At 51.8% G+C, this 25,654-nt stretch overlaps 2 protein-coding genes across 14 annotated transcripts in view; both read left to right on the forward strand.

The window, feature by feature from the left end:
* CTCF (CCCTC-binding factor) overlaps positions 1 to 9,012 on the forward strand; it is a 65,415-nt gene extending 56,403 nt beyond the window's left edge. For 2 of the 10 annotated variants that reach the window (XM_084958401.1, XM_084958400.1), the window contains 4 exons: positions 225 to 407; positions 926 to 1,061; positions 5,969 to 6,133; positions 7,523 to 9,005. In XM_084958401.1, coding sequence (XP_084814527.1) covers positions 225 to 407; positions 926 to 1,061; positions 5,969 to 6,133; positions 7,523 to 7,707 — 669 coding nt within the window. In that variant the 3' untranslated portion in view covers positions 7,708 to 9,005. 10 annotated transcript variants of the gene reach the window in all.
* Positions 9,013 to 13,132: 4,120 nt separating this feature from the next.
* Positions 13,133 to 25,654, forward strand: CARMIL2 (capping protein regulator and myosin 1 linker 2). 4 transcript variants are annotated; one of them, XM_021094088.1, is made up of 39 exons: positions 13,133 to 13,304; positions 13,560 to 13,654; positions 13,749 to 13,799; positions 14,030 to 14,092; positions 14,180 to 14,304; positions 14,416 to 14,507; positions 14,701 to 14,771; positions 14,886 to 14,959; positions 15,099 to 15,174; positions 15,254 to 15,342; positions 15,481 to 15,575; positions 15,654 to 15,740; positions 15,825 to 15,937; positions 16,056 to 16,133; positions 16,262 to 16,338; positions 16,433 to 16,537; positions 16,728 to 16,797; positions 16,928 to 17,009; positions 17,102 to 17,198; positions 17,282 to 17,339; positions 17,453 to 17,625; positions 17,750 to 17,912; positions 17,993 to 18,094; positions 19,266 to 19,394; positions 19,477 to 19,590; positions 19,755 to 19,915; positions 19,991 to 20,078; positions 20,262 to 20,411; positions 20,522 to 20,576; positions 21,024 to 21,253; positions 22,070 to 22,170; positions 22,253 to 22,616; positions 22,702 to 22,824; positions 24,219 to 24,255; positions 24,401 to 24,472; positions 24,570 to 24,791; positions 24,943 to 25,023; positions 25,332 to 25,409; positions 25,492 to 25,654. In XM_021094088.1, the coding sequence occupies exons 1-39, from the start codon at positions 13,265 to 13,267 to the stop codon at positions 25,602 to 25,604; spliced, it is 4,194 nt and encodes a 1,397-aa protein (XP_020949747.1). In that variant the 5' UTR covers positions 13,133 to 13,264; the 3' UTR covers positions 25,605 to 25,654. The 4 variants fall into 4 exon arrangements, with proteins under 4 accessions (XP_020949747.1, XP_020949749.1, XP_020949748.1 ...); XM_021094090.1 differs by having other exon boundaries at positions 20,382 to 20,411; XM_021094089.1 differs by lacking the exon at positions 24,943 to 25,023.

Raw genomic sequence — 25,654 nt, forward strand, 5'->3', positions numbered from 1 at the left:
TTGGGAGTGATCTACAGAAGCAGCCTGGCAAGAGTGAGCTTAGCTGTGCTAGGATTTTTGGAAGCAGTTTTGCACCCTGGTAAAGTTAACTTTCCTCTCAACAAGCAATTTTGAGCTGAGACCCTTGGAAGAGACAGGTCTTGTCAGCTGCATGCACACAGGTGGTGGTTGGGGTAGCAGCCATAGAAAGGCTCTGAGACCTTCCCCCACCTGCCCTCTTTCAGGAGAGGCACATGATCATGCACAAGCGCACCCACACAGGGGAGAAGCCTTATGCCTGCAGCCACTGCGACAAGACCTTCCGCCAGAAACAGCTCCTCGACATGCACTTCAAACGCTACCACGATCCCAACTTTGTCCCTGCGGCCTTCGTCTGTTCTAAATGTGGGAAAACATTTACACGCCGGGTAAGAGTCACAACTTTACTTTCTGTGTTACAGCTCTTGATACCATGTTCTTGAGCTTCCACTGCAAAGCAGGGCTGTCTTTTCCACTGAGAATAAATACGGAGATTCTCTATCATTTGGAAAGGGCCAGTCATCCCCACTTTGAGGTTTTCTGTGTGTGAACCCTTCTGCCAATGGAAGGGATGAAACTTTTTTAATAGGTCTGTCCTGGATCTTCCCTTGGGGCCATGCCAGTCAGGTCTACACAGAGTAGGGAGCTGGTGTGATTCTCTTGTGCTCAGAGGACCCAGCCTCATCTTCTGAGCAGCACTCTCGTTTCTCCCTCTCCAGATGGAGACCATGTCCCCTGAATGGGAAGAGCATGTTCAGGACACACTGAGCAGATACTAGAACACTGAGACTTAATATGGATTCCCCCCCCAATTGTTTTTTGTTCTTGCTTTAACTAAAAGAGAACTTCCAATTTTAATCTTAACCTTTTTTAGTAATGTGATAGAGGGTTTTGTTCCTTGCTTTAGAATACCATGGCAAGACATGCTGATAATTGTGCTGGTCCAGATGGTGTAGAAGGGGAAAATGGAGGAGAAACAAAGAAGAGTAAACGTGGAAGAAAAAGAAAGATGCGCTCTAAAAAGGAAGACTCCTCTGACAGTGGTAAGTGACTTATTTGTTGAAGTTAGTTACACATAGGTAGATTTTGGTGCAGAGTTTCCAGTGTATTTTTGTATGAATATGCTGGGATAGAGAGAGTCACTTCATGCAAACTTCCAGTCTTCCTGATATATTTACAACAGCAGTTAGTTTATTCCTGGGGCAGATTTTTTTTTTTCTCATCCCTTTCCATTGTTTGATATTATATGTTATGTACAATTAAAGCCAAAGCAAAATTAAGTTCTTTACTCACTTTACTCAGATTAGTGATATTCTAAGGCCAGCAGAGTTTCTTTTCTATGTTCATAACTTTTACATTTAGGAAGCTGGTCTAGATTTGAGCAATGAATCTAATGGACATGAAGAAGGTTGCTTAAGCATCCTGACCAACTTCTGGTTTGACTGCCTGTGTCAGCCTAGCCTTGAGATGTGTTGATCAAATCCGTGAAGGTCAGCCTTTCTCTTCCTACCTTAATCTCTCCATTTATAATTTAAAACTTTACCTGTTTTCCTACTCTTGATGTTCTTTGGGATTTTTTTTTTTGCCTTTCTTGTCATGAAATCCAGGCAGAGTATGCATTTGCTCATGAAGAGGGAGGGGGAGAACAAGAGGATTGGTAATGTAGGGGTCACATTTGATTATACAAACTTGTTCCAGGGTTAGATTTTATAATGTGTATACTTGGGGAGTTCCCGTCGTGGCGCAGTGGTTAACGAATCCGACTAGGAACCATGAGGTTGCGGGTTCGGTCCCTGCCCTTGCTCAGTGGGTTAACGATCCGGCGTTGCCGTGAGCTGTGGTGTAGGTTGCAGACACGGCTCGGATCCCGTGTTGCTGTGGCTCTGGCGTAGGCCGGTGGCTACAGCTCCGATTCAACCCCTAGCCTGGGAACCTCCATATGCCGCGGGAGCAGCCCAAGAAATAGCAACAATAACAACAACAAAAAGACAAAAGACAAAAAAAAATAATAATAATAATGTGTATACTTGGGCTACGGGCACCCAGTATGGCTTAAAAGGCTTAAAGATTTAAGCTTTTTGTGGAAAAGGATGTTGGGGGATTTTGTTTGGGAAAATGCACTTATGAGATACCTAATGCATTTCTAAGGAGTCATCATTTTGTCTTCTGCATCGCTCATTAGTAGCAATAGTGGGGAGGCAATGAAATTCCTGAAAACCGAATGTTAATATTAGAGAACTTCTGTCACCTAATTGGTTTTACTATAAAATTTTTTCATGAAAGCAGTATGTTTTTTATATGTAACTATAATAAGATCTCTTTTTTAATTTTTTGTTTATCTTAATAAAGCTTTCACTTTTCTGTTCAGAACTTTAACTTTTCCAAGGGGGAGTATTCTTCTAAGCATAAGAGCAATTTATTATTTTGTTGCCCTTTTTTTTCTTTTTTTTCTTTTAGTGAAAAATATGTTTTAAAATGTCTCTTTGCTTGATTTTTCTTTCTTTTTTTCTTTCTAGGGCCACATCTACAGCATATGAAAATTCCCAGGCTAGGGGTCGAATTGGAACTTATAGCTGCCATCCTACACCACAGCGATGCGAAATCCGAGGCTCATCTTTGACCTGTACCACAGCTCACAGCATCGCTGGGTCCTTAAGCCACTGAGCAGGGCCAGGGATTGAACTCACATCCTCATGACTATTAGTTTGTAACCTGCTGAGCCACAGTGGGAACTCCCTAATTAATTTCTATAAAAGCACATCACTCTCTACTGAGAATCTTTGTGGGAAACCTTTGCTTGGCTAAGAAACTGAGTGGGCTAGTGGGAAGTGCCAAGGAGTGTCAAAGAGCCTCAAGTACCAGCAGAGACCCACAGATAGCCTTGAGCTTGAAGATACCTGTAGTTGCTCTGAGTTGCAGAGCCACCTGTTACCATAGATATTGTCCCATACTCTTCTTCTTCATGATACTGCCTTGTTCACTTGCTAATTGTACTTTACCCAAATACTCTCACCTTCAGAGTTTATTGATGGTTCCTAGTAGATTTCTACAGTTCTTCCTTTTGTTTTCTGCACTGCTGATTTGTAGAACACACTTTTTGTTCTGGGCCTCTTACTTAGTAGTTCTTTATTTCAGAAAGTCTAGAATTTCCATCTCACTACTGACAAAGGTCATACAGTGATGTTTGCTCCCTTCCAAAAGTTCTTCTATCTGTTGGCCATCAGCAGAAATTGACCAGCAGATTCTACTGCTACTCTCAAGCCTTTTTGCCAAAATCTGTCCAAGCCAGTAAGCCTTTGACCCTATTAACCTCCTGTGGGTGCTTTTTGCCCCAGTTCTGACTGAATTTGTTTAGTTTTCTAGGCATTGGGCCAGCTTAGGCAATGGGGGCTTGAATAAGTTCAGCAGGAAAGCATGTCATTCTTGACACACTGCCACATGCCAGTACATTCCCCCCATTTCTACTTAGACTTTCAGCCACGTGATAAATAAGGCATGTTGTCCTGAAGATCAGGCGTTTATCCACAGATTCTAAATTTAAACATTTGGCACCAGAGAAAGAAAACGTGCTTGTAACCTGTGCTTCTTGGAGAAAGGCAAGCAGGGTGCATTTTGTGCCATGGTGATGGGGGAGGAGTAACAAGAGCTCTTTGGCTGCATACAGGTGTGGGCAGCAGAACAACTCCAAATTGCAATTTAGCTATGCCTTACAAATCACTTAGCTTCTCTGTTTCCATAAAATGAGAGGTATAGCTCTTATTTAATGAAGCCTAAGTGAAATAATGGAGAATTGTTAAACTCCATTTAACAATGTTAATAACAGCTATGATTATGTAGTAGAATGTAAGTAACAGCATAATTAGAGGCATTATCTCACTCCTTGTGATCCTCATATCACTAGTAAGTGGATTGGGAGTGCTTTAGAGATTACCCAAGGAAACTGAGGTTCAGTGTGGTCTTTGTCCCAGGTCAGTATTCTTTCTACTATAGTTCCCTCTCCTTTTATGTGATGTTGGCATTGGAGAAAAGGTAAGGGAGCTAAGAATGACGATTTGGGTCTGATACAGCTGGGAATTAAATCCCAAAAGTTGGCCTTATGCTGATCCTAGTTGATAGGACATCACAAGTGCTTTAAGAACTTCATACAGGAGTTCCTCTTGTGGCGCAGTGGTTAACAAATCCAACTAGGAACCGAGAGGTTGCGGGTTTGATCCCTAGCCTTGCTCAGTGGGTTAAGGATCTGGCGTTGCTGTGAGCTGTGGTGTAGGTCGAAGATGCAGCTCGGATCTGGTGTTGCTGTGACTCTGGCATGGGTCAGCAGCTATAGCTCCAATTAGACCCCTAACCTGGGAACCTCCATATGCCACGGGAGCAGCCCTAGAAAAAGCAAGAAAGTCACACACACAAAAAAGAACTTTGTACAAATGCATACCTTTCACCAGTCTCAAGGGGTCTGTCTCAGGCTTAGTGTCCTGCTTTATCCTTGTATCATAGGAGGAAAGAACATTTTGTTTCATTTTCAAATTAAAATACTTTGTGGAATGTATACATATATGTATAACTGGGTCACCATGCTGTACAGTAGAAAAAAATATATAAATAAATAAAAAAACCCACTTTGTGGGAGGAGGGAGTGGGATGGACTAGGAGTTTGAGTTTAGTAGATGCAAACTGTTACATTTATTTTTTTAATTTAATTTTATTTATTTATTTATTTATTTATTTAGGGCCACACAGTGTATGGCGGTTACCAGGCTAGGGGTCCAGTTGGAGTATAACTGCTGGCCACAACATCAGATCCGAGCAGCCTCTTCGACCTACACCACAGTTCACAGCAACACTGGATCCTTAACCCACTGAGTGAGGCTAGGGATCGAACCTGATACCTCATGGTTCCTAGTCAGATTTGTTTCTGCCGTGCCGTGACGGGAACTCCTATTTTTTTAATTTTTTTTTTTTTAATGGTTTTTACTTTTTCCATTATAGTTGGTTTAAAACTATTACATTTAGAGTAGATAAGCAGTGAGGTCCTACAGCACAGGAAGCTATATCCAGTTTCTTGCGATAGACTCTGATAGAAGATTATGTGTAAGAGAGGGACTATAAATATAAATATATACATGTATGTATGTATGACTGGGTCACTTTGATGTTAAAAAGTATTTTAAAAACACTATTTGCATGGGTTTTTTTTGTTTTTGTTTTTTAATATAACTTGCACAGGAGTTCCCATTGTGGCTTAGCAGAAACGAATCTTAGTAGTATCCATGAGGACGCAGGTTCGATCCCTGGCCTCGCTCAGTGGGTTAAGGATATGGCATTTCTGTGAGCTGTGGTGTGGTTGCCCTGAGCTGTGGTATAGGTCACAGATGCGGCTCAAATCTGGCATTGCTCTGGTGTAGGCCAGCGGCTACAGTGCCAATTCAACCCTAGCCCGGGAAACTCCATATGCCACAGATATGGCCCTAAAAAGACAAAAAATACATATATATAACTGGCATAAGATGGAGTTGCCTCTAAGAATTTGAAACTCAGGAGTTCTCTGGTGGCCCAGCAGGTTAAGAACCCTTCATTAGTACAGCTTAGGTCCCTGCTATGGTGCCGTTTCAGTCTGTGACCTAGGAACTTCTGTATGCCAAGGGCGTAGCTAATAAAAGAAAAGAATTTAAAACTCAATATTTTGGTATCTAAAACTAAAAGAAAAGTTATCTAATCCACACAAAATAGGAATAACACTATTCAAGTTGATTTGCTTATTAATTCTGAATTAGTACCCATTTTACTTTATTGACACTGACATAAAAATTGCAGTGAAAGCATTCTTTAAATGGTCTTTTAACAATGAAAATAAATATGTAACTAGACTTTACAGAATATGTGATTATTTCTGTTTTATTTTGTCATCCACCACTCTTCTTGCCCTACCACCTCTTCTTCCTGATTTCATGAGAAGAAAATGCTGAGCCAGACCTGGATGACAATGAGGATGAGGAGGAGCCTGCAGTGGAAATTGAACCAGAGCCAGAGCCTCAGCCTGTGACCCCAGCCCCACCACCCGCTAAAAAGCGGAGAGGACGCCCCCCTGGCAGAACCAACCAGCCCAAACAGACCCAGCGTAAGTTGTTTCAGCTCAGTAGGCTGGCTTCCTCTACAGCACATGGGAGAGCCAGACAGGTCCTTCCTTGTTCTTCAGGTAGATGGGAACTGAGCCATGAGAACAAGTTTAAGGTCATGCTGGAAACAAATCTCAGGAAGCAACTCTCTCATTTTTAACTAGGAAACATCTGAGAAAGTCTCTAGAGGCTTGTTAAGTTTCACCAAGAGAAAGTCCAAAGTAGAAGGGTACTTAGGTTCTGCAAGATTGGTACTATTAACGTGGGAGAGTTTCACAAAACAACCAGAGTCATAGTCAGCTGGCACAATTCATGTGGTAATGAATGTTAAAACAGCCAAAGGATGGAGGGATAAAGCAGTTTCTATGCTGAGATTGTCCCTTCTAAGAAATCCAGGGCTGTGAATTCTGTTGCTAGCCTCCTGATTTCATGAGAGGACACAGAGATGTTCACCCTCCACCTCACACCACGTGTGACAGTTGGGCAGCAGTCTGTCTGTACTAGACATGGCCTTTGTCACAGCATGTTCTCAGGAACTCGGATCTCTATTCTATTAATGAATCTCCTAAAATGTGGTAGGGTTTTTTTGTTTTTTGTTTTGTTTTTTTTCTTTCTTTCTTAAACAGATGCAGGGTTTCACTAATTTTTAAAATATGCTCCCTGAGCCCCATATGCAGATGTTTATTGAAAAGAAGTGGTTGACTATATAGAGCCTGGGATACACACACTTGTGGGAGGGTCCTGGGTGTTGAGAGAGCTTCACAGTTAAAAATGTCAAATTTTTGCCATATAGATGGGTCATCTCTAAAACAGACCTACATTACATCCTCAAATATTTCTAGTCCTGCACTGTCTGCATTTTTGTCTGTCTCACACACAATATTGTGAAGTCCAAATTTATAACATAAGGGAAAACTAAGGGTTTTTGTTTGCTTTTTTTAGGGCTGCACCCGAGGTATGTGAAAGTTCCCAGCCTAGGGGTCAAAACGAGGCCTTAGCTGCCAGCCTACACCACAGCCACAGCAACGCCAGATTCTTAAACCACCGAGCAAGGCCAGGGACTGAACCTCTGTCCTCATAGATACTAGTCAGGTTCATTACCGTTAAGCCATGATGGGAACTCTGAGAACTAAGGTTTTAAATATGTAATTTGGTAGGCATATGAAGATGAATGTCAGCATTTTGTTCTTTGAGAGTATCTAAAGTATTGGGCTTTGTGTATGGTCACATTTTAGGTTATAAAGTCCTTTTTATTGACTTTCTCTGTATCTCTCTGCTACTAAGTCTTTCCTGTGTTGCTGACATTCATTTAGTGTCAAGTCTGAAAAGACCCTTAAAATCCTTGGGGGCTTTAATGGAGCATTTGTTTTGTTCATGCTCTTCTTTGCCAGCAACAGCCATCATTCAGGTGGAAGACCAGAATACAGGTGCAATTGAGAACATTATAGTTGAAGTCAAAAAAGAGCCAGATGCAGAACCCGCAGAGGGGGAAGAAGAGGAGGCCCAGCCAGCTGCCACAGATGCCCCCAACGGAGACCTCACGCCTGAGATGATCCTCAGCATGATGGACCGGTGATGGCGGGGCCTCGCTCATTGCCAGGACTGCTCTGGGCTGTGTTTAAACGGCCCGCATCTTAATTTTTCTCCCTTTCTTCTTTTGGCTTTGGGAAAAGCATCATTTTACCAAACATACTGAGAGCTAAAACTTCAAGGATGATGTTAGAAAAATGTGATTTAACTAGAACTTGCTGTTTGATGTTAGCAAATCATGGAGTGTTCTGAGTCCCTGAGGGTTTACTGTGAAGTGCTGAGGACAGTGTTGACGCCTAACTGGTTTTCTTGGATGGAAACACAGACATTGAACCCTCTCTCTTGCTATGGTAAACCACTCCAGAAACCACCACCGGGTTTCCCAGAGTTCTATGGTCTTCTTCCCAGGAGTTTTTAATTGTAAATGCGGACTTGGGAAAGACTTAGACTTTTAAACTGGTTTTTGCTTTTGCTTTTCCCTGACTCCCTTTGCTTGGAGTCAGCTGCACACCAGTAGTATGGCATGCTACGGTCGGTTTCTGTCCTAAAGGCTTTGCCTCTTTCTTGGCAAAGTTTCTGGTATGGTCAAGCTTGTAAATAACTTTTTTTACATTTTAATCTTTTCCATTAATTAAGAGGTTGAAAAGAAGTGCAGTGTAAGAAAACCCAGCATTTTAATTACTTGCAAATTAAGTTACCACAGACTATAATATATAAATGTTGACAAGGAATTGGATCACAATCATGTAGCAGAACGGCACCCAGACTGCTGCCTGCTAGTGACAGACATCCACTTGGAAGATCGTGATTTCCAGCCCGTGGAGCCAGCATTTGAACCTTGTACAATTAACTTTGAGTTATGATTTCCCATCTACATTTTCTTTGCTTTGTTTCTAGCTGAATTTTGTGTTTTATAAATCCTCTATTAAAGCAGAAGGGTGATTATGAGTGGGTCACAGCAGCCCTTAAAAGCTGGGCCAGAAAATTTCACTAGGTCAGTAATTTAAACTTTGGATCTTCAAAAAATAATAATGTGAAGCAAAACCAACTAAAGTGATTCTTGCACATGAACTGTCACATGTTAAAAATGTGTTTTTTAGAGAGCCTCAGTCTTGCTGATTTCAGACACTTTTTTCTTCTGTGTATTGCTTTTAAGAGAGCCATCAGTTAGCTATCAGACTTTAGGTTGATGCATTTTGTACTTAGCTGTACTGTGTGATATTTTTCATTATTTTAGGACGCCAACACGAGACCTGTAATAAAATATGTAATGGGGTTGAAAGCTGGGGAGGAGGATCTACTGCTGTACAGCTAATAAATCATAACGGATTAACAAGTGCTCCATACACTCTCTCTTGTGTGATTCCTGCCTAATGAGGGGCCCACAGGGGTCCATGTGCATAGATAGCCTCAGGCAGTGCAGGCCCCCCTCATCTTTCAGAGGCAAGCTGTGTTTCCCATGATGACGACCACTTCCCCTCGACCAAATGGGAGATGATCTTGGCGGATGAAGGAACATCGAGTGCATCCTGCTGCAAGTTTTAATGACCCAGGAGTGTGCGTAAGTAGAGAGGTGAGTGGATAGATGGCTGGCTGCCAGTCTCCATGATCCACCTGAGGAGTGGGTTCCCTGTGGTAGAGTAGGTGGAACACAATGTAGAAGAAAAGGGGCCTACAGGAAGCTCTGGCCTCGGGAATATCAGCTCAGGGAGGACTGGGGTCAGTACCTTGAGCTTTGCCAAGTACAGGGGAACATAGAAGCCAGGCCCAGTTTGCTCCAGAGAAGTTCCTTTGAAAGGGGAGATAGGTATGCCACCACCTGGCTGTTGAGGGGAGAGTCCTATAGCATAGCTGCTTATTAGCACCAAGGAAGCAGGGCGCAAAGGGCATAGTGTTAGGGTATTAGTGAAAGAATCTTGCTGCTCCTGGCTATTTCTGGGCAGATGGCTTTGGCAAACCGTTTTGGGGTTTTTTGTTGTTTTTTTGCTTTTGTTTTTTGAGCTGCACCCAAAGCATATGGAGGTTCCCAGGCTAGGGGTTGAATCAGAGCCACAGCTGCTGGCCTACACCACAGCCACAGCAACATGGGATCCAAACTGTGTCTGCAACCTACACCACAGCTCACGGCAATGAGGGATCCCCGACCCACTGAGTGAGGGCAGGGATCGAACCCTCATCCTCAAGGATACTAGTTGGACTCATTTCCACTGCGCCACAGCAGGAACTCCTAGCAAACCTATTTTAGGTGAAGGCTTTGGCAACTAATCACAGGTTTTTTTAGTCAAAATTCCAGCTTACCAGTTTTCAGTGAAAAGTAACAGGACTAGATGTTGTGAAGCCTTTGCTTGGTGCTATCCATGCAGTAGGGTCTCCCAGAAAACCTGATGTCATCTGGGGCCTCAGGACTGAACCATGCAGGCAGTTCATGGTTGAACAGAACTTGGACAGAATATTTGTGGCCTGAGGCTCTTGGGCATTTGGTCTCTATCCCGTGCATGGGCTAACCTACCAGAGTTATTTCAGTGGGCACATAGCTTTTTTAAATTTTTTAAGTTTGTTGGGTTTTTTTTGTTTTTTTTTTGTTTGTTTGTTTGTTTTAATTTCTTTCTTTTCTGCCACACCCTGAGGCATTTGGAAGTTCCTAGGCTAGAGATTGAATCTGGCCAGATACCTGACCTACACCATAGCTGCAGCCAACGTCGGATCCTTAACCTGCTGCACTAGAACCGGCACCTCTGCAGAGACAAGCTGGATCATTAACCCACTGCGCCACAGCAGGAACTCTTTAAATTTTTAAGTATTTATAATAGAAACTATCTCTTCACAGAACAGTAAGCAGTTTATCTGTATCTTTAACGTAGCTTTTCTTTTTTCATTGTATTCCGTTTAACAAGTGAATTTGTTTTTGTTGGGGGGGGGGCGAGAAAAGTGATGTTCTGATGTAGTTGAGGATGTAAAGGAATCCCCATTGACATAGCCCCATGACAGATTCTGCATGACTCCATTGCATGTAAAACCTCCGTAGTACTCCACACCACAGAACTTCGGACCGGAGGTTCCCTGGCCTGTCTGTAGCACTCTTCCCCACTCTTACACCATAGTTGCCCCTGGAGTAGAGAAATAGCCTACTCCCTTTCCACAGGTGGGCTGTGTGGCCCTGTACCCTACTGCCCAGCACAGCTAGCCCTGAGCTCTGTCCTCCTTTTGGTCAAGATCTTGTGGCAGTTCTGGGAGCTGTACCCTGGCCTGTCACCCTGTGCTCCTTGGAACACACACAGCTTATTCCTCATTACAAGCTTTTAGCATTTCCTGAGCGCCCACAAAGTGTCATGCTGCCTAGAACACAGAGATGAAAGAGCTGACGGCCTCTCCCTCTCAAAAGAGTCACTCTGTTGTGGGAGCTGAGCCCCATGTGTTCACTTTGTCTCTGATGTGTTTTATCACTGCCACCCTGATGGCCAGTAGTTGTGAAGGTGTGTGGCTAGCCCAGCACCCTACTCTGATCTCCAGGCTGATCCCGGTTTCCTCCTCCACAACTCCCTGCTTGTCCCTGCAGCACTCACTGGTAAGGGACTGATGCAGCTGTTGGTCCCGAGATGCCTTCTGCCTGGGAGTAGCTCAGGCCCTTTGGCACTAATTCTTGTATTTCTCATTCTTGTCATTCTAAGCAGAAAAATCCCAGTGCAGCAGGTTTTCTATCATTCTGTTTTGGAGTCTTCAAGATGCCATATTAAGACTTGGCAAATGTGAGTGTTCACTGAGTTCCAGGCACTGTCATAAGTACTTTTCTGTTTTGTTTTGTTCAAAATTTTATGGCCGCACCTGCGGCATATGGAAGTTCCAGGTCAGGGATTGAATCTGAGGCATAGCCTCAACCTACGCTACAGTTGTGACAATGCCCGATCCTTTAACCCACTCCACTGGGGCTGAGGATCGAACCCACACCTCAGCAGTGACCCAAGCCACAGCAATAGGATGTTTAACCCACTGTGTCAAAGTAGAAACTCCACTCCCTCCCTTAGTAAACATTTAATCCTTACACTTAAAGGTAAATTAATAGTCCCAGTGCACAAAACAGAAACTGGAAGCGCAGAAAGATTAAGTGACTAAGTGTCAAACAGCCAGTAGATAGGTGGAGTCGGGACTTGATTTCGGGTAGTGTGCTTTCAGAACCTGCATTCTTGACTGCTTGGCCATACTGTATATGAGAGCTGCTGAGCTCACACACTGAAAGCAGTTTGTGGGCTCTATGTGGTCTTGTTAAGGGTCTTGACTTGAACTCTCATTTTAAGTTGGGAGGCAGCAGAGCAAGACCACTGTGGGCAGAACTCAGCACCCTCCCCAAGCGAAGTTCTATTTGGCCCCAGGCTGTCACACCTGGCCAGTTCCTTTAGGGGAGGTGGCTTTCTCCAAGTTGTTACTAGATATTAATACTTCCCATTTGTCCTAATTATTGGTAGACTTCAGAAAAGGGAGATGAGGTGTTTTTGGGGGTGAGTTATCAGTAGGGGTGGTCAGATGACCAGAAAAATTCTCCTACCCTCTCTAGGCCCCAAGGTGAGGAAGAGAAGCTAGAGTTGGGAAAGAAACCAAGAGACTCTGCCCAGAGTCTCAGCTCTTCTCAGGTTATTCCACCTCTCCCTGGCTGAGCTGTGGGCAGGGCAGAGGGCTGTTCCTTATCTCATAAATAGAATTTAATTAGATTGTAGAAGAAAAAAAAAAATGAATCCCTTCCTGTGAACCCTCCAGAATCTAAGTCCCTGTTCTTTTATAGGGCCTCATGCTCCTATGTGCACCCATGACCTTCTGACCCCTGAAGACAATAGCTTCCCTCTCTCCTAGTGGTTCTCCCCTCCCCAAACTCCTGCTCAGGAAGAATGTGGATGGACATGGGAGAACCCCCCCTCCCCATTATTTGCCTTTGCTTGTGAGTCACTCTATCCCTCCCTGTAGCCCTTGAACTTAATGAAAGCTGCATCTGAGCCTATCATGTTTTTCCCATCTTTCAACAGTTTGTGTCTCCCAGACCGGTCAGGGGCTCCAGGTTAAGCGCAAAAGAGCCCTCAAGGTAATGACTCAGGTGTTGGGAGAGATCTGATGCTCCTTGCGGAACAAACAGCCCTTGCGTCGGCCCACTGTCCACCTCCCTAGCTGGGCTTTGGAGGGGATGGACGGACGGAGGCGGACCACAGAGATCCTCGAGTGGGCAGCGCCCCCTGGTGCTCCCCGCAGGGACTGTGGGGTGGGGTGGTAGTAGGGGGCTAGGAATCGAAAGAAGCCTTCGACATGCTCACCCCTCCCAGCCACACCACTGCCCATGTCTGCCCTAACCAAGTAGCTCCTGCGCATCAGGGAGGGCTGGCGGCAGCTGTGACTCTGCCCCCTCCTACACCCTTGTACCCGAGCGACATCTCCCGGCCCTCAGAGGCCAGGCAGGGAGGAGCCGGGCTGGGGGCCGCCTGGCAGGAAGCAGCTCGTACCTTCCGCTACTGGAGGAGCAGGTGGCTGCAGTGCGGCCCGGGCCCTAGCTTCCTGTACGTGCCGCCTCTACGGTTTCTCATCGGAGCTCCTTGGGCCCCCCGGCCGCCCACTGGGCAGGCCCCATGGCCCAGACCCCAGATGGCATATCCTGCGAACTCCGAGGTAAGCACTGGCCCATCTCATCTATTTGGCTGGGAGGAAGCAGTGAGGGCCCAGAACCAGAGGCCCACCCAGCACCCCAAGACACTGAGTAAGCGATTCCCTCTGATCCTCTGGGGGGCCTGACCCCCTAGATCCACTCCCCTCCTTCCTTGCTGGTCTGTAGATGAGCCGAGGCCCTCTAGCCTGGTACAGACTATGGACTTGAACTGACCTCCATGGGAGGACCAAATCACTCAGCAGGCTGCCCTTCCACAGGCGAGATCACCAGGTTCCTGTGGCCCAAGGAAGCTGAGCTGCTGCTGAAAACGTGGCTGCCAGAGCGGGAGGGTGCTGAGCAAGGCCATGTCCTGGTATGGTGGGGAGGGGTGGGGGCAAGAGGCCGCTGGGGCCCAGGCAGAAAAAGCCTCTTCCCTGCCCAGGATGTCAGACACTCTCTCCCTTCAGGCACTGCTCCGATGGAGAGCCTACCTGCTCCACACCTGCCTCCCCCTGAGGGTGAGTCCCAGGGCTCAGCTGCCACCCCTTGCCCTCCAGCAGCTTCCTTGATAAGGGCTGCATCTACAGTGCTATCCATCTTGTCCTTCTGGGCTCTGCCCTTCCAGCAGCACTGGGTTCCCAGCAGCAGGCAGGTCTGGTTCTGAGTTCCAGGCTATACAAAGAACTGGGCTCCCAAGAGGGTGGGTGGGGCTCAGGCCTTTTTCCCAGCTGACCCAGGCACTCCATAGGTGGATTGCACATTCAGCTACCTAGAGGTCCAGGCCATGGCGCTGCAGGAGACACCCCCTCAGGTGAGACCCCCTGCCAGTACCCCGCTGGGCCTGCAGTCTTCCATCCCACTATACATGGAGCCCAACACCCCCACCCTCTCTCTCCAGGTCACATTTGAGCTAGAGTCCCTGCCTGATCTGGTCCTGGAGTTTCCCGGCGTGGCTGCACTGGAACAACTGGCCCAGCACATCGCTGCCGCCATCAGGAAGGTCTTCCCTCGCTCGACCCTTGGGTGAGGCCCAGCAGCTAAAGGGGCAGCTGGGGGTGTTCTGAATGGCACCATGGGCCGCCTCACTCCCAGGGCCTAGAAGACCCTTGACCACTTCTTCATGCCCGTCCTCAGGAAGCTATTCCGGAGGCCCACGCCCCCCTCCATGCTGGCTCGGCTGGAGAGAAGCAGCCCCTCAGAGGCCACCTCACCCAGCAGCCCCTGTGGTAAGGGCCACACAGGGCTTCCAGCCCCCCTGCTCCTATACCCCTGATGCCTGAATTTGGAGTTCTTCCAAACTGAATAGAGCCACTCAAGGCACTGCCACCACCAAGTTTGGGGCTGATTTTCCTTCATCTCTGACCTTTTGTCTCTCCCCTCCCCCACCCCTGCCTTGTCACAACCATGGCACCTCCCCAGGTGGCTTCTCAGAGACGTACGAGGCTTTGTGTGACTACAATGGCTTCCCTTTCCGAGAGGAGATTCAGTGGGTGAGAGTAGGGCCCTCTCTCAGGGCTCCGGAGACATCTGGTCCCCCATATGCTGTGAGTCCCTCCCTGCACCTTGTGGTCCCAAACAAGTTGGAGGTAATTTTTTCCGTCTAGGATGTGGACACCATCTACCATCGTCAGGGCTGCCGCCATTTCAGCCTCGGAGACTTCAGCCATCTGGGAAGTCGGTGAGTGGCCTGCCAGGATTGTGGAGAGAAGATTCCATGACCCATGTTCCTGGGCCTCAGCCTCTCTACAGAGGGGGATGCTGGGCATAGGATTGGCCACAGGGCCCTGACCTCTGCTCCTGCCCCTTCTTCCCCCCAGGGACCTGGCCTTGAGTGTGGCCGCTCTGTCCTACAACCTGTGGTTCCGGTGCCTCTCCTGTGTGGACATGAAGCTGGTGAGAGCAGAGGGGTGGAGGGGAGGGCGAGCTGCAGGGGCCAGTGTGCAGCCCACTGAGCCCTCACTCTGGTTGTCAGAGCCTTGAGGTCTCGGAACAGATTCTGCACATGCTGAGTCAGTCATCTCACCTGGAGGAGCTGGTGCTGGAGACCTGTGGCCTGAGAGGGTAGGGAAGACTGACCGACCGACCAACTGGGCAGGGCTTGGAGAGGGGAATCTGGGGGCCTGGAATGCGGAGACTAAAGGCCTGGGGAGAAGCCGGGAATCCAGGGTCAGAGCCTCACACCTGGGGTCTGGTCCCCAGAGACTTTGTCCGGCGACTGGCCCAGGTGCTGGCAGGACACATGACCTCGGGGCTGCGGGAGCTCAGCTTGGCCGGGAACCTGCTGGATGACCGAGGTATGGCTGAGCCTGAGGAACCCCCAGGGGCTGGTGCTGGAGGAAGTGAGAGCCACATGGCTGTCCCCATTCCCCCAGGCATGGCTGCCCTCAGCAGACACCTAGAGCGTCGTCCTGGAGCCCTGAGGAGACTCAGCCTAGCACAGACAGGGTTGACACCGCGAGGTAGGCGGGTCCTAGGATGGCCTGGGGTTGGTGGAGTGGGGAGTTAGGTCAGCCTGATTGTGAGCCTCCCTCCTCCACCACCAGGGATGAGGGCCCTGGGCCGGGCTCTGGCTTCCAATGCAGCCTTTGACTCTGTCCTGACCCACTTGGACCTTTCGGGAAACCCTGGGGCACTGGGGGCCTCGGAGGACAATGGGGTGAGTGACTGTCCTTAGGGCGGGATTCGGGGCTCCGCAGGCAGCAGAGAGTCAGGTCAGGTGGCTCTTGGAGAGGTGATCCCTGACTCCGTCCCTCCCATCTCTGTCTTCCCACCAGGGGCTCTACAGTTTCCTGAGTCGTCCTAATGTTCTGACATTCCTGAACCTCTCAGGCACCGACACTGCCCTGGACACTGTGAGGGGGTGGTCACTGGGGCGGGGTGATCTGTAGGGCTGGCAGCCCGGCCTGAGGCCCAAAGGCCTACTGGAGGGGAGGGCAGGGCAGGGAGAGGCTCACCCTCCTTGCCCTGCCCTCCTCCACAGCTCTTTGCGGCGCTGTCCCGGGGCTGCTGCACCAGCCTCGTGCACCTCGATGCTTCGAGGAATGTCTTCTCCCGCATGTAAATGGGGTGGGGGGGAGTGGGGGAGAGGGGAGGGACCAGGAATCGCCTCCCTGTGCCCGCCTGGAAGCCCACTCTTGCCTCTCTTCCCCAGGAAGTCCCGGGCTGCGCCCGACACGCTGCAGCTCTTCCTCAGCCACGCAGGGATGCTTCGCCACCTGGGCCTGGCTGGCTGCAAGCTGCCGCCTGATGCGCTCAGGTCGGTGTTGCTGCCTGTGGCCATTCCCCCACCTGCGAGGCCACCACCCAGGCCTGGCCTCTGGCACCTCACCCTGCTTCTGTCACACCCATGACCTCCCTGGCATCCTGGCCCTTCCTTCTTGCTATTCGTTCACGCCCTGGGGCCCCTTTTCCCAGCTCCAGCCACCCTCTGTGACATCCCCTCCCAGGGCGCTTTTGGAAGGCCTCGCACTCAACACGCACATGGATGACCTGCACCTGGACCTCAGTGCTTGTGAGGTGAGCCCGGCAGACAGTGGGCTCACACATTGGACGGGGGGGCTGTGAAGCAGCAGTGCTAGGCCATCAGCCCTCGATCTTCCTTGCTTGTGGCCAGATGGCCTGAGCACACCCCACCTTCCACCTTCAGCTAGGCTCTGTGGGTGCTCAGGTGATACAAGACTTAGTGTGTGATGCTGGTGCAGTGAGCTCCCTGGATCTGGCGGATAATGGTGAGGCCACCTAGAAACCCATCTTCCACCATCTACCCAATTCCCACCCAACCGTGCAGCCTGGCCTTGTGCTTAACCCAAGCCACCCACAGGCTTTGGCTCAGACATGGTGACTCTGGTGCTGGCCATTGGGAGGAGTCGGTCCCTACGACATGTGGCGCTTGGAAGGAACTTCAACGTTCGGTGCAAGTGAGCCCCCATCCCAGCCCTGGGCCTTCCAGACAGCACCCCACCACCCAGGCCCCCCCACTAGCTGCAGCTCCTGTCCACAGGGAGACCCTGGACGACGTCCTGCACCGGATTGTTCAGCTCATGCAGGATGACGACTGTGTGAGTTCTCAGGACATTGTGGGATCGTCTGACTCCTGCTCCCTGAGACCCTGTGATCTGCCCTCCTTGCTGACCCCTGACTCCAACCACGAATGGCTTTCTCTTAACCCCAGCCCCTGCAATCTCTGTCTGTGGCTGAGTCGCGGCTGAAACTGGGTGCCAGCGTCCTGCTCCGGGCCCTGGGCACCAATCCTAACCTGACAGCCCTGGATATCAGCGGCAACGCCATGGGGGACACAGGCGCCAAGATGCTGGCCAAGGCGCTTCGAGTCAATACAAGGCTTCGGTGGGCGGGGTCAGGGGGTGGGACCAGTAGGGGAGCTGGGCGTGTCTGGGCAAAAGGAAGGGCCAGTGGTGTTGGGTGGCGCCTTGCGGAGCTCCTTCCCCGACTGAAGCCCAGCCTGGCCCAGGTCTGTGGTCTGGGACCGGAACCACACATCTGCTCTGGGCCTGCTGGACGTGGCACAGGCCCTGGAGCAGAACCGCAGCCTGAAGGCCATGCCTCTGCCACTGAATGATGTGGCCCAGGCACAGCGCAGCCGCCCTGAGCTGACAGCCCGTGCAGTGCATCAGGTGGGGGTCCCCTCTCATCCCCTCCCCTGCTCTGTGCCTTGGCCTTATCCCCACCACTTCTCAATATCTCTTGTGCCCAGATCCAAGCTTGTCTCTTGAGGAACAACCGTGCAGACCATGCCTCTGCTGACCGCACCTCCCGCCCACAGCCACTAGGTCTGGGGTCAGATCCCTCTGAACAGGTCAGAGTCCCCTCCCTCAATCTTGAGTGCATGGGGAAAACAGTGGCAGCTGAGAGCTTCCATGTGTCTGAGAATCTGACTTTCCTGGGGCCAGGGTGCCTGAATCCTGCTGTCCCAGGCAAGCCACTTTCCTTGATCTGGAAAGGAGCCAGTGGCTCCTGAAATACCTCTCCCAAATAACACTCTTGGCTGCCTTTTTCTAAGCATTTAAATAGGCTCCGCATTAAAGATGGGAGGTATTTTTAAAAAAAATTTTTATGTCTTTTTAGGGCCACACCCACGGCATATGGAAGTTCCCAGGCTAGGAGTCGAATCAGAGCTGCAGCTGCTGGCCTACGCCACAGCCACAGTGACGTAGGATCCAAGCTGGGTATTTTTAAATCTTCAATCAATTCTCCCCACCCCCAGTGTAGCTCCACCTGTGACTTCCCATTCACATTTTCAAATGATCTCATCATCTCCCACAAACTCTCTACTCTGGAGCCCAACCTCACTTGTAGCCACACCCACCAAGTGCTGTGGACAGAGCTTTAGTCAGGTGTTTCCTGGCCACACTGAAGCCCTCACAGACCTTCTGCCTCTCCACCAATTCCCTCTCTCATTTTCTTTTGTTCTACCCAGTTATGTCAAGTGTTTCTTGCCCTTTTTGGAGGTTTAAGTTCTTCTAGCATTCAGTTGATGTTCTGTGTGAGCCGTTTTACATGTAGATGTGTTTTGTTGATGCGTTTGTGGGCGAAGGGGAGCGCGGCCTCTTACTCCACCATCTTGCTCCGCCTCTGCACCAGTTGTCACACACAGCACTTCTTACCCCCGCCCCAACTATCCCTTGCTCCCGCTGGTCCTTCCTCCGTGGCTTCTCACTCCCATTTATCACATGCCTCAGTCTCTCTTCTAGGTAGGTGGTAAACAGACTGAGCTTCTAAAACACAGACATGACTAACAGCTCTTTTCCTTCCGACTCTGGACAGTTAGGAAGAACATATAAAGTCCCTACAATGAACCAAAGGAGATAATGCTCTCCCTCCATGAACAGATAGAGTTCCTAAGTGCAGGCCTGATGGTATCAGCTTCGGGACATCACCCACCCTCTTGGAGACCTTGGGAAGGGGGCAGACAGGGTCTGGAAGGTGGGGAGGGGACCAGGCTGAGATTGATTCCTCTTGCCCTCCAGGAAGTGAATGAACTGTGTCAGTCGGTGCAGGAACATGTGGAGCTGCTGGGCTGTGGGGCTGGGCCCCAGGGTGAAGCTGCTGTACACCAGGCTGAGGATGCCATCCAAAACGCCAACTTCTCTCTCAGTGTGAGCACCCCTTCCCACTACGAGGACTGTTTCCTCATAGTCAGGTGTCAACTTGCAACTCCTCTTCCTCCTTGGCTTCCAGATTCTCCCCATTCTATACGAGGCTGGGAGCTCCCCAAGCCACCAATGGCAGCTGCGGCGGAAGCTCGAGGGCCTCCTGGGACAGGTGGGTGAGGTCTGCCGCCGGGACATTCAGGTAAGATAATACTCTTGCCCCACCTCCACCTCCATATGCAGCTTTGACCCTATCCATAGACTTGACTGTGGTATCCCAAGTCGGTGTTCTGTGGGGGTTTGGCGCCTCAAGCCAGTGGGTCTAGGCCGCAGCCACGCCCTCACCATGCTATGATCTTTGCCTAGGACTTCACTCAGGCCACACTGGACACAACAAGGAGCCTCTGCCCACAGATGCTACAGGGACCCAGGTGGAGGGAGCAACTAGAGGGGGTCCTGGTGGGCTCAAGGGGTCTTCCAGAGCTGCTCCCAGAGCACTTGCTGCAAGACGCCTTCACTAGGCTCAGGTAGGCTGGATGGAGCCTGGTAGGACTGGGCTGTGTAGAGGCAGCACACTAACCCTTGCTCTCTCTTGCCCTCAGGGACATGCGCTTATCAGTCACAGGAACCTTGGCAGAGAGCATTGTGGCTCAGGCTCTGGCAGGTCTGAGTGCAGCCCGGGACCGGCTGGTGAGCAGGAATTGTGTGTTACACACACATACACACACACACAGTGACCTGACCACTGACTTGCAGGTGTTCTGTTAGGTCTTCTGGGGTCCTCTAACCTAGGGATATTTCAGGGTTCCCTTAATACTGATGGGACTATGCTGAGGCTCTGCCTACCCATCTTTGGGGTACTTGATATTGTAGGTGGAAAGTCTGGCTCAACAGGCAACGGAGGCAGTGCCCCCTGTCGTCCCAGCAGTAGAAGGAGGTGACCCTAGCCCCCTTGGGCCTAGGCAATTGAAAGATCTTTTCTTCCCTGAGGAGAAGGAACAGGAGGATGAAGAGGATCAGAAGGTAGGTGGTTCCAGAACGCTGGGCCTAAACCTTCTCATCATGTTCTGGAGTGCAGAAAGTGGGGCGGCAGGTCCCCCTACCCCAGGCTGAGTTTGTGCCCTCCCCACCAGGACGACAGTCCTCCGGAGAAATGGCCTGTATCCAGCCACTGCCTTCACACTCACAGTAAGTCAGGGCCCCAGGGGAAGCTTCAGCCCCAGGCTGAAGCTCTATTAGACCTGGACAGCTGACACACATATGTAGTTCCCTCTCCTGGGAACTCTTTGACCCTTGACTGGGCCAGGCCAGGACCCCCATGCAGCCTGCCAAGCTGGCCTCCGCTGCGGTCCGTCAGCACGGGGTGGGGCTCCCCTGGGCTCTCCTCCGCCCCCTCTTGCCAGTCCCTACCCTCAGGACGCGCATGCTTGGCGGCCTAGCGGAGCCGCGCACCGCTCGGGGCCGCGCTCAGCACCACGGACAGCGGCGGCGGGGGAGGGGCGGGCAGGGGGGCGGGCGGCGTAGCCGGGCCCCTCCCCGCGCCCTGGGCGGGTCCCCCGCCGCCCTAGCGCTGCCGCTGCCGCCGACACCTCCCCGGGCTTGGCGCTCGGTGCTCTTCTGGTGCTCTCCGCTCAGGTGCTGCTGAGGAACCAGAGCCGGAGCTGGCGGCTCCGGGGGAAGATGCAGAGCCGCAGGCGGGGCCATCTGCCCGCGGCTCTCCGAGCCCTGCCACCCCCGGGCCCCCGGCTGACCCTCCGCCTCGCATGGACCTGCCACCCGCGGGGCAGCCCCTGCGCCATCCGACCCGGGCCAGGCCACGGCCGCGACGCCAGCACCACCACCGCCCGCCGCCGGGGGGCCCCCAGGTGAGCGCCCTCCCCCCACTCCGGAGCTCCTGGAATCGGGAGTCGCGAGTGGCCCGTTCCCTCTTCCTGGTGGCGGCAGGAAGGCAGGGAGGTGGGGGGCGGGCCAGGACCAGTCAGACCGCTAAGCCCTAGCTTCCAGGCCACCCCCCACCCCAGGCCATGCTCCTGTGTGGGTTCCTTTCGGGGTGCGCCAGGGTGTAGGAGTCCGCCTCGGGTCAGCTGCCGCACGGGTAGATGTGCGAGCGGGTGTCCTTCTTACCCTCCCTCCCCCAGGGTTACTGAAAGGTGCTGGGCCCCCTGACTATGGGGACAATTCTGCGTCTAGTGCACGTCCGGCGTATGTGTGTGGGCTGGGTACTGGCGCGGGCTCTGGGCACAGGGCCGAAGGCGGGGAGGAGCCAGCTTGAGGCCCCCCAGAGGGTCTGACGCAGCAGCAGGCGCCGCTGAGCCGGCAGCAGGCCGGGGGGGGGGGGGGGGGGGCTGCTGCAGGGGATTATCTGAAGCAGAGGGGGCAGCAAGTCGGAACGTGTGACCCAGGGGGCGCGTGGGTTCTGTACCCCCGGTGACCAGATGGTTCTGGGTGCGTAGGATACTCCGTGGGACAAGAATGGGTGTGGGTTGTGTATGTCCAGGGCCAGCCTCAGGTAAGGGGCTCTATAAAATCAGCATCTCTGCCCACCAGCTAGACAGTGGGAGAGCTTCTGTCAGCATCATGGAGGGTCACTGAAGCTCCCGAGTCCCAGAGTTGGACAAGGAAGGTAGGGAGAAGTCACCGTTGCACTCAGTGCTCATCCTTAACTCTGTGGTGTCCCTCAGGTGCCCCCAGCCCTGCCGCAGGAAGGGAATGGACTCAGTGCCCGTGTGGACGAGGGTGTGGAGGAATTCTTCTCCAAAAGGTTGATCCAGCAGGATCGCCTGTGAGTGAGGGGCCGTTACAAGGGGCAGGAGAGGGTGGGCTGCTCCATGGGCCTTCTTTCTCACTGCTGGCTGTTCCCACAGCTGGGCCCCGGAGGAGGACCCAGCCACCGAGGGGGGTTCCACCCCTGTCCCTCGGACACTTCGAAAGAAGCTGGGCACCCTCTTTGCCTTCAAGAAGCCTCGTTCAACACGTGGGCCACGGCCTGATCTAGAGACCAGCCCTGGGGCAGCTCCCCGCACTCGAAAAACCACACTTGGGGACCTGCTGCGGCCACCAGCCCGTTCTGGCCGTGGCGAGGAGCCTGGTGGGGCGGAGGGGGGCACCAGCAGCCCTGACCCTACCCGCAGGAGTCGGCCTCGCTACACTCGGGAAAGCAAGGCTTACTCCATGATACTGCTACCTGCCGAGGAGGAAGAGACAACACTGGGTGCCAGACCTGACAAGGTGAGGCCTGGTGACAAGGAGTGAGGGCTCTGGGGGAACAGTGAGGGCAGGGGGCTCTCTCCTACTCAGGTATTTCTGTCCCCAGCGGCGGCCCCTGGAGCGGGGAGACACAGAGCTGGCCCCATCCTTTGAGCAGCGAGTACAAGTGATGCTGCAGAGGATCGGCGTGAGCAGAGGCAGCGGGAGTGCTGACGGCAAGAGGAAGCAAGTGAGTTGGGAAGGGACGCGTGTGGGAAGTGAGGAGGCAGGTGACATGTGGCTTGCTTTATGTGGGTGATTAATGTGACCAGGAAAAAACTCAAGACACACAAACAGGTCTGTCTGTCCTTCCCTCTCTCCACCAAAGTCATCAGATACAACCTTTCTTTTCTCTCTCGGCTTCTGCCCTGGCCACTGATACCTCCTCCTTGAACTGGGGACAATCCTTTCTCCAAGATCTAACAGAAATCTGACCTTGTCATCTGCATTTGAAAAGGCAGATCCTCCAGGGGCTGCTAATCCTGCCTCAAGGCCTGCCGGAGTCGCAGCCCTGGTCTCTGCTCTCAATCCCGGTTCTACCTCAGAGCCTCCACACAGGTTCCTCTGTCTGGAACTCCTTCCTGCCCCACTTCCAGCCTCTCATCACCACCCATAGGCTACATCATGTCCCTCTTCATCCATCCCTTTATTTCCCTGTCTCTCTTCCAGGGTCACCCTGCTCACAATTCCTAATAAGAACCATCACACGGTGGACTATCCCTTTAGTAACTTTTCAGGAAAATATACACATGTGACGTGAGACTCAAATTTAGAAACATTAAGGTGTAGAAAGTGAATCACAGAACTAAGAAATCAGTTTATCTTGGGAGTTCCCATTGTGGCTCAGCAGAAACGAATCCGACTAGGAACCATGAGGTTCGATCAGTGGGTTAAGGATCTGGCATTGCCGTGAACTGTGGTAGTAGGTCAAAGACGTGGCTCCGATCTGGCGTTGCTGTGGCTGTGGTGTAGGTTGCAGTCTCGGCTCGCATCTGGCGTGGCTATGGTGTGGGACGGCAGCTGTAGCTGATTAGACCCCTAGCCTGGGAACCTCCATATGCTGTGGCTGCAGCTCTAAAAAGACAAAAGAGGAGTTCCCGTTGTGGTGCAGCGGTTAATGAATCTGACTAGGAACCATGAGGTTGCGGGTTCGATCCCTGCCCTTGCTCCGTGGGTTAAGGATCCGGCGTTGCCGTGAGCTGTGGTGTAAGTCGCAGATGCGGCTCAGATCCCGTGTTGCTATGGCTGTGGCCTAGGTCGGCGGCTACAGCTCCGATTCGACCCCTGGCCTGGGAACCTCCATATGCCGTGGGAGCGGCTCAAGAAATGGCAAAAAGACCAAAAAAAAAAAAAAAAAAAATCACAAAAAAAAACCATTTTATCTGTGTGTCTATGCTCCCTCATGCTTGTTGCTGTGTGGTAACTCTTCGCCACTGACTGTGCAAGAGGACCAGGACTGGGTTTTGGATGTTCTTACCCAGCCCATGGTGGGCATTTAGTGGCAGTTAGAACAAGAATGAATAAAAGAACAGGGTTAGTAAGAGGGTAGGACAGGACTAAGCTTGACTTTCCTGTTTCCTACAGAGCAAAGATGGAGAGATCAAGAAGGCTGGCTCAGATGGTAAGTGGGACCCTGGGCTAGGAAAGTACACATTTCTGGGGAGAGGGAGAGTCCCCGTGACTTTATTCTCCCGGGGAAGAGCAGGATCAGCCATGTGTCTCTTCCCCTCAGCAAGGCCCAGTGCCCTAAGCCCCTGCCTTTGCAGGTGACATTATGGACAGTTCCACAGAGACCCCGCCCATCTCAATCAAGTCCCGTACTCACTCTGTGTCTGCTGGTGAGTGAGGGCCACTGTGGTTGGCTGGGGGACACGGAGGGTCAGGCTCACCTCCAGTGCCTGGCCCAAGTCTTGGCTGACACTCTTTTCCCTGCAGACCCTTCATGCAGACCTGGTCCAGGGGGCCAGGGGCCTGAGCCTGCCACCTGGAAGACACTGGGGCAGCAACTGAATGCGGAGCTCAGGGGTCGTGGCTGGGGTCAACAGGATGGTCCAGGTCCCCCCTCCCCTTGTCCTAGCCCAAGCCCTCGAAGAGCCAGCCCCTCCCCAGACAGCCTGGGCCTCCCAGAGGATCCTTGCTTAAGCTCCCAGAACACAGGTAAGCGGTACTCTAGCCCCCACCTGATGCTGGGCTAGGGCCTAGAGCCCCTGCTGGGAACTCAGCTCTTCTGGGGACCCTGCAGGTGGGAGGCAAGGGCTGGAGTGGGGCAGCTGTTGGGACTATACCCTCACACCCTGGCCTCCCCCAGATGGCCAGCTGAGGCCGAGGCCTCTCCCGGCAGGGCGACGAGCCGTGTCTGTGCATGAGGACCAGCTCCAGGCCCCTGTTGGTGAGGGGAGACACCGCCATGTGTGCTTGGGCACAGGAGGAGATGGGGGAGGGTGGGCTCCCTTTGTGGCTCTGGTCCTCTAAGGGCGCTACCAGTGGCGTGAGGGGCTGAGAAACCAGGGAGCCGGAAGGCCTGGAGCAAGGGTGTGAGAAGCCCTTCCTGCTAGCCCTGGCTCCACCTCCACCAGAGCCCACACTCTGCCAGGGCTGGGAGGCTGCAGGGGAAGGGGGAGGCTCGGAAGGCAGTGCTGTCGGGGGAGAGGCAGTGAGCCCTGAGCAAGCCTCCCCAAGTCTTTCTGTATCCCTTAGAACGGCCCCTGCGGCTGCAGCGCTCCCCTGTTCTCAAGCGCAGACCAAAGCTTGAGACACCTCCATCTCCAAGCGTAGGTAAGAGGGGCTGGGGCCCGCTGGGAGGGGGCAGGGTTGCTCAGTCCACTCCTGACCCTCCTTCTCTCCCCGTCTCCGACAGGATCTGGCCTTGGAGCCGAGCCTCTGCTCCCACAGACTTCAGAGCCCTCCAGCCCTGAGCAGAGCCCACCTTCCCCAGCCACAGACCAAAGAGGCGGCGGCCCCAACCCCTGACCTTCTTTTCCTGCCGCATGAGATTATTTTATTAAAAAACTCAAAGAAAA

The sequence above is a fragment of the Sus scrofa genome, chromosome 6 (genome assembly GCF_054392235.1).
Source record: "Sus scrofa isolate SSC_HxYL_T2T_F1_AM1 chromosome 6, Sscrofa_HxYL_maternal_Yorkshire_Landrace_v2.0, whole genome shotgun sequence".
In the NCBI taxonomy this organism is placed as follows: domain Eukaryota; kingdom Metazoa; phylum Chordata; class Mammalia; order Artiodactyla; family Suidae; genus Sus; species Sus scrofa.

Bases quoted from the DNA above. Each gene is read 5' to 3' on its own strand.
- CARMIL2 (XM_021094088.1), top strand. From the start codon at position 13,265: ATGGCCCAGACCCCAGATGGCATATCCTGCGAACTCCGAG. The intron at 13,305-13,559 runs GTAAGCACTGGC...GCCCTTCCACAG, and splicing joins CATATCCTGCGAACTCCGAG to GCGAGATCACCAGGTTCCTG. The intron at 15,741-15,824 runs GTAGGCGGGTCC...CTCCACCACCAG, and splicing joins GACAGGGTTGACACCGCGAG to GGATGAGGGCCCTGGGCCGG.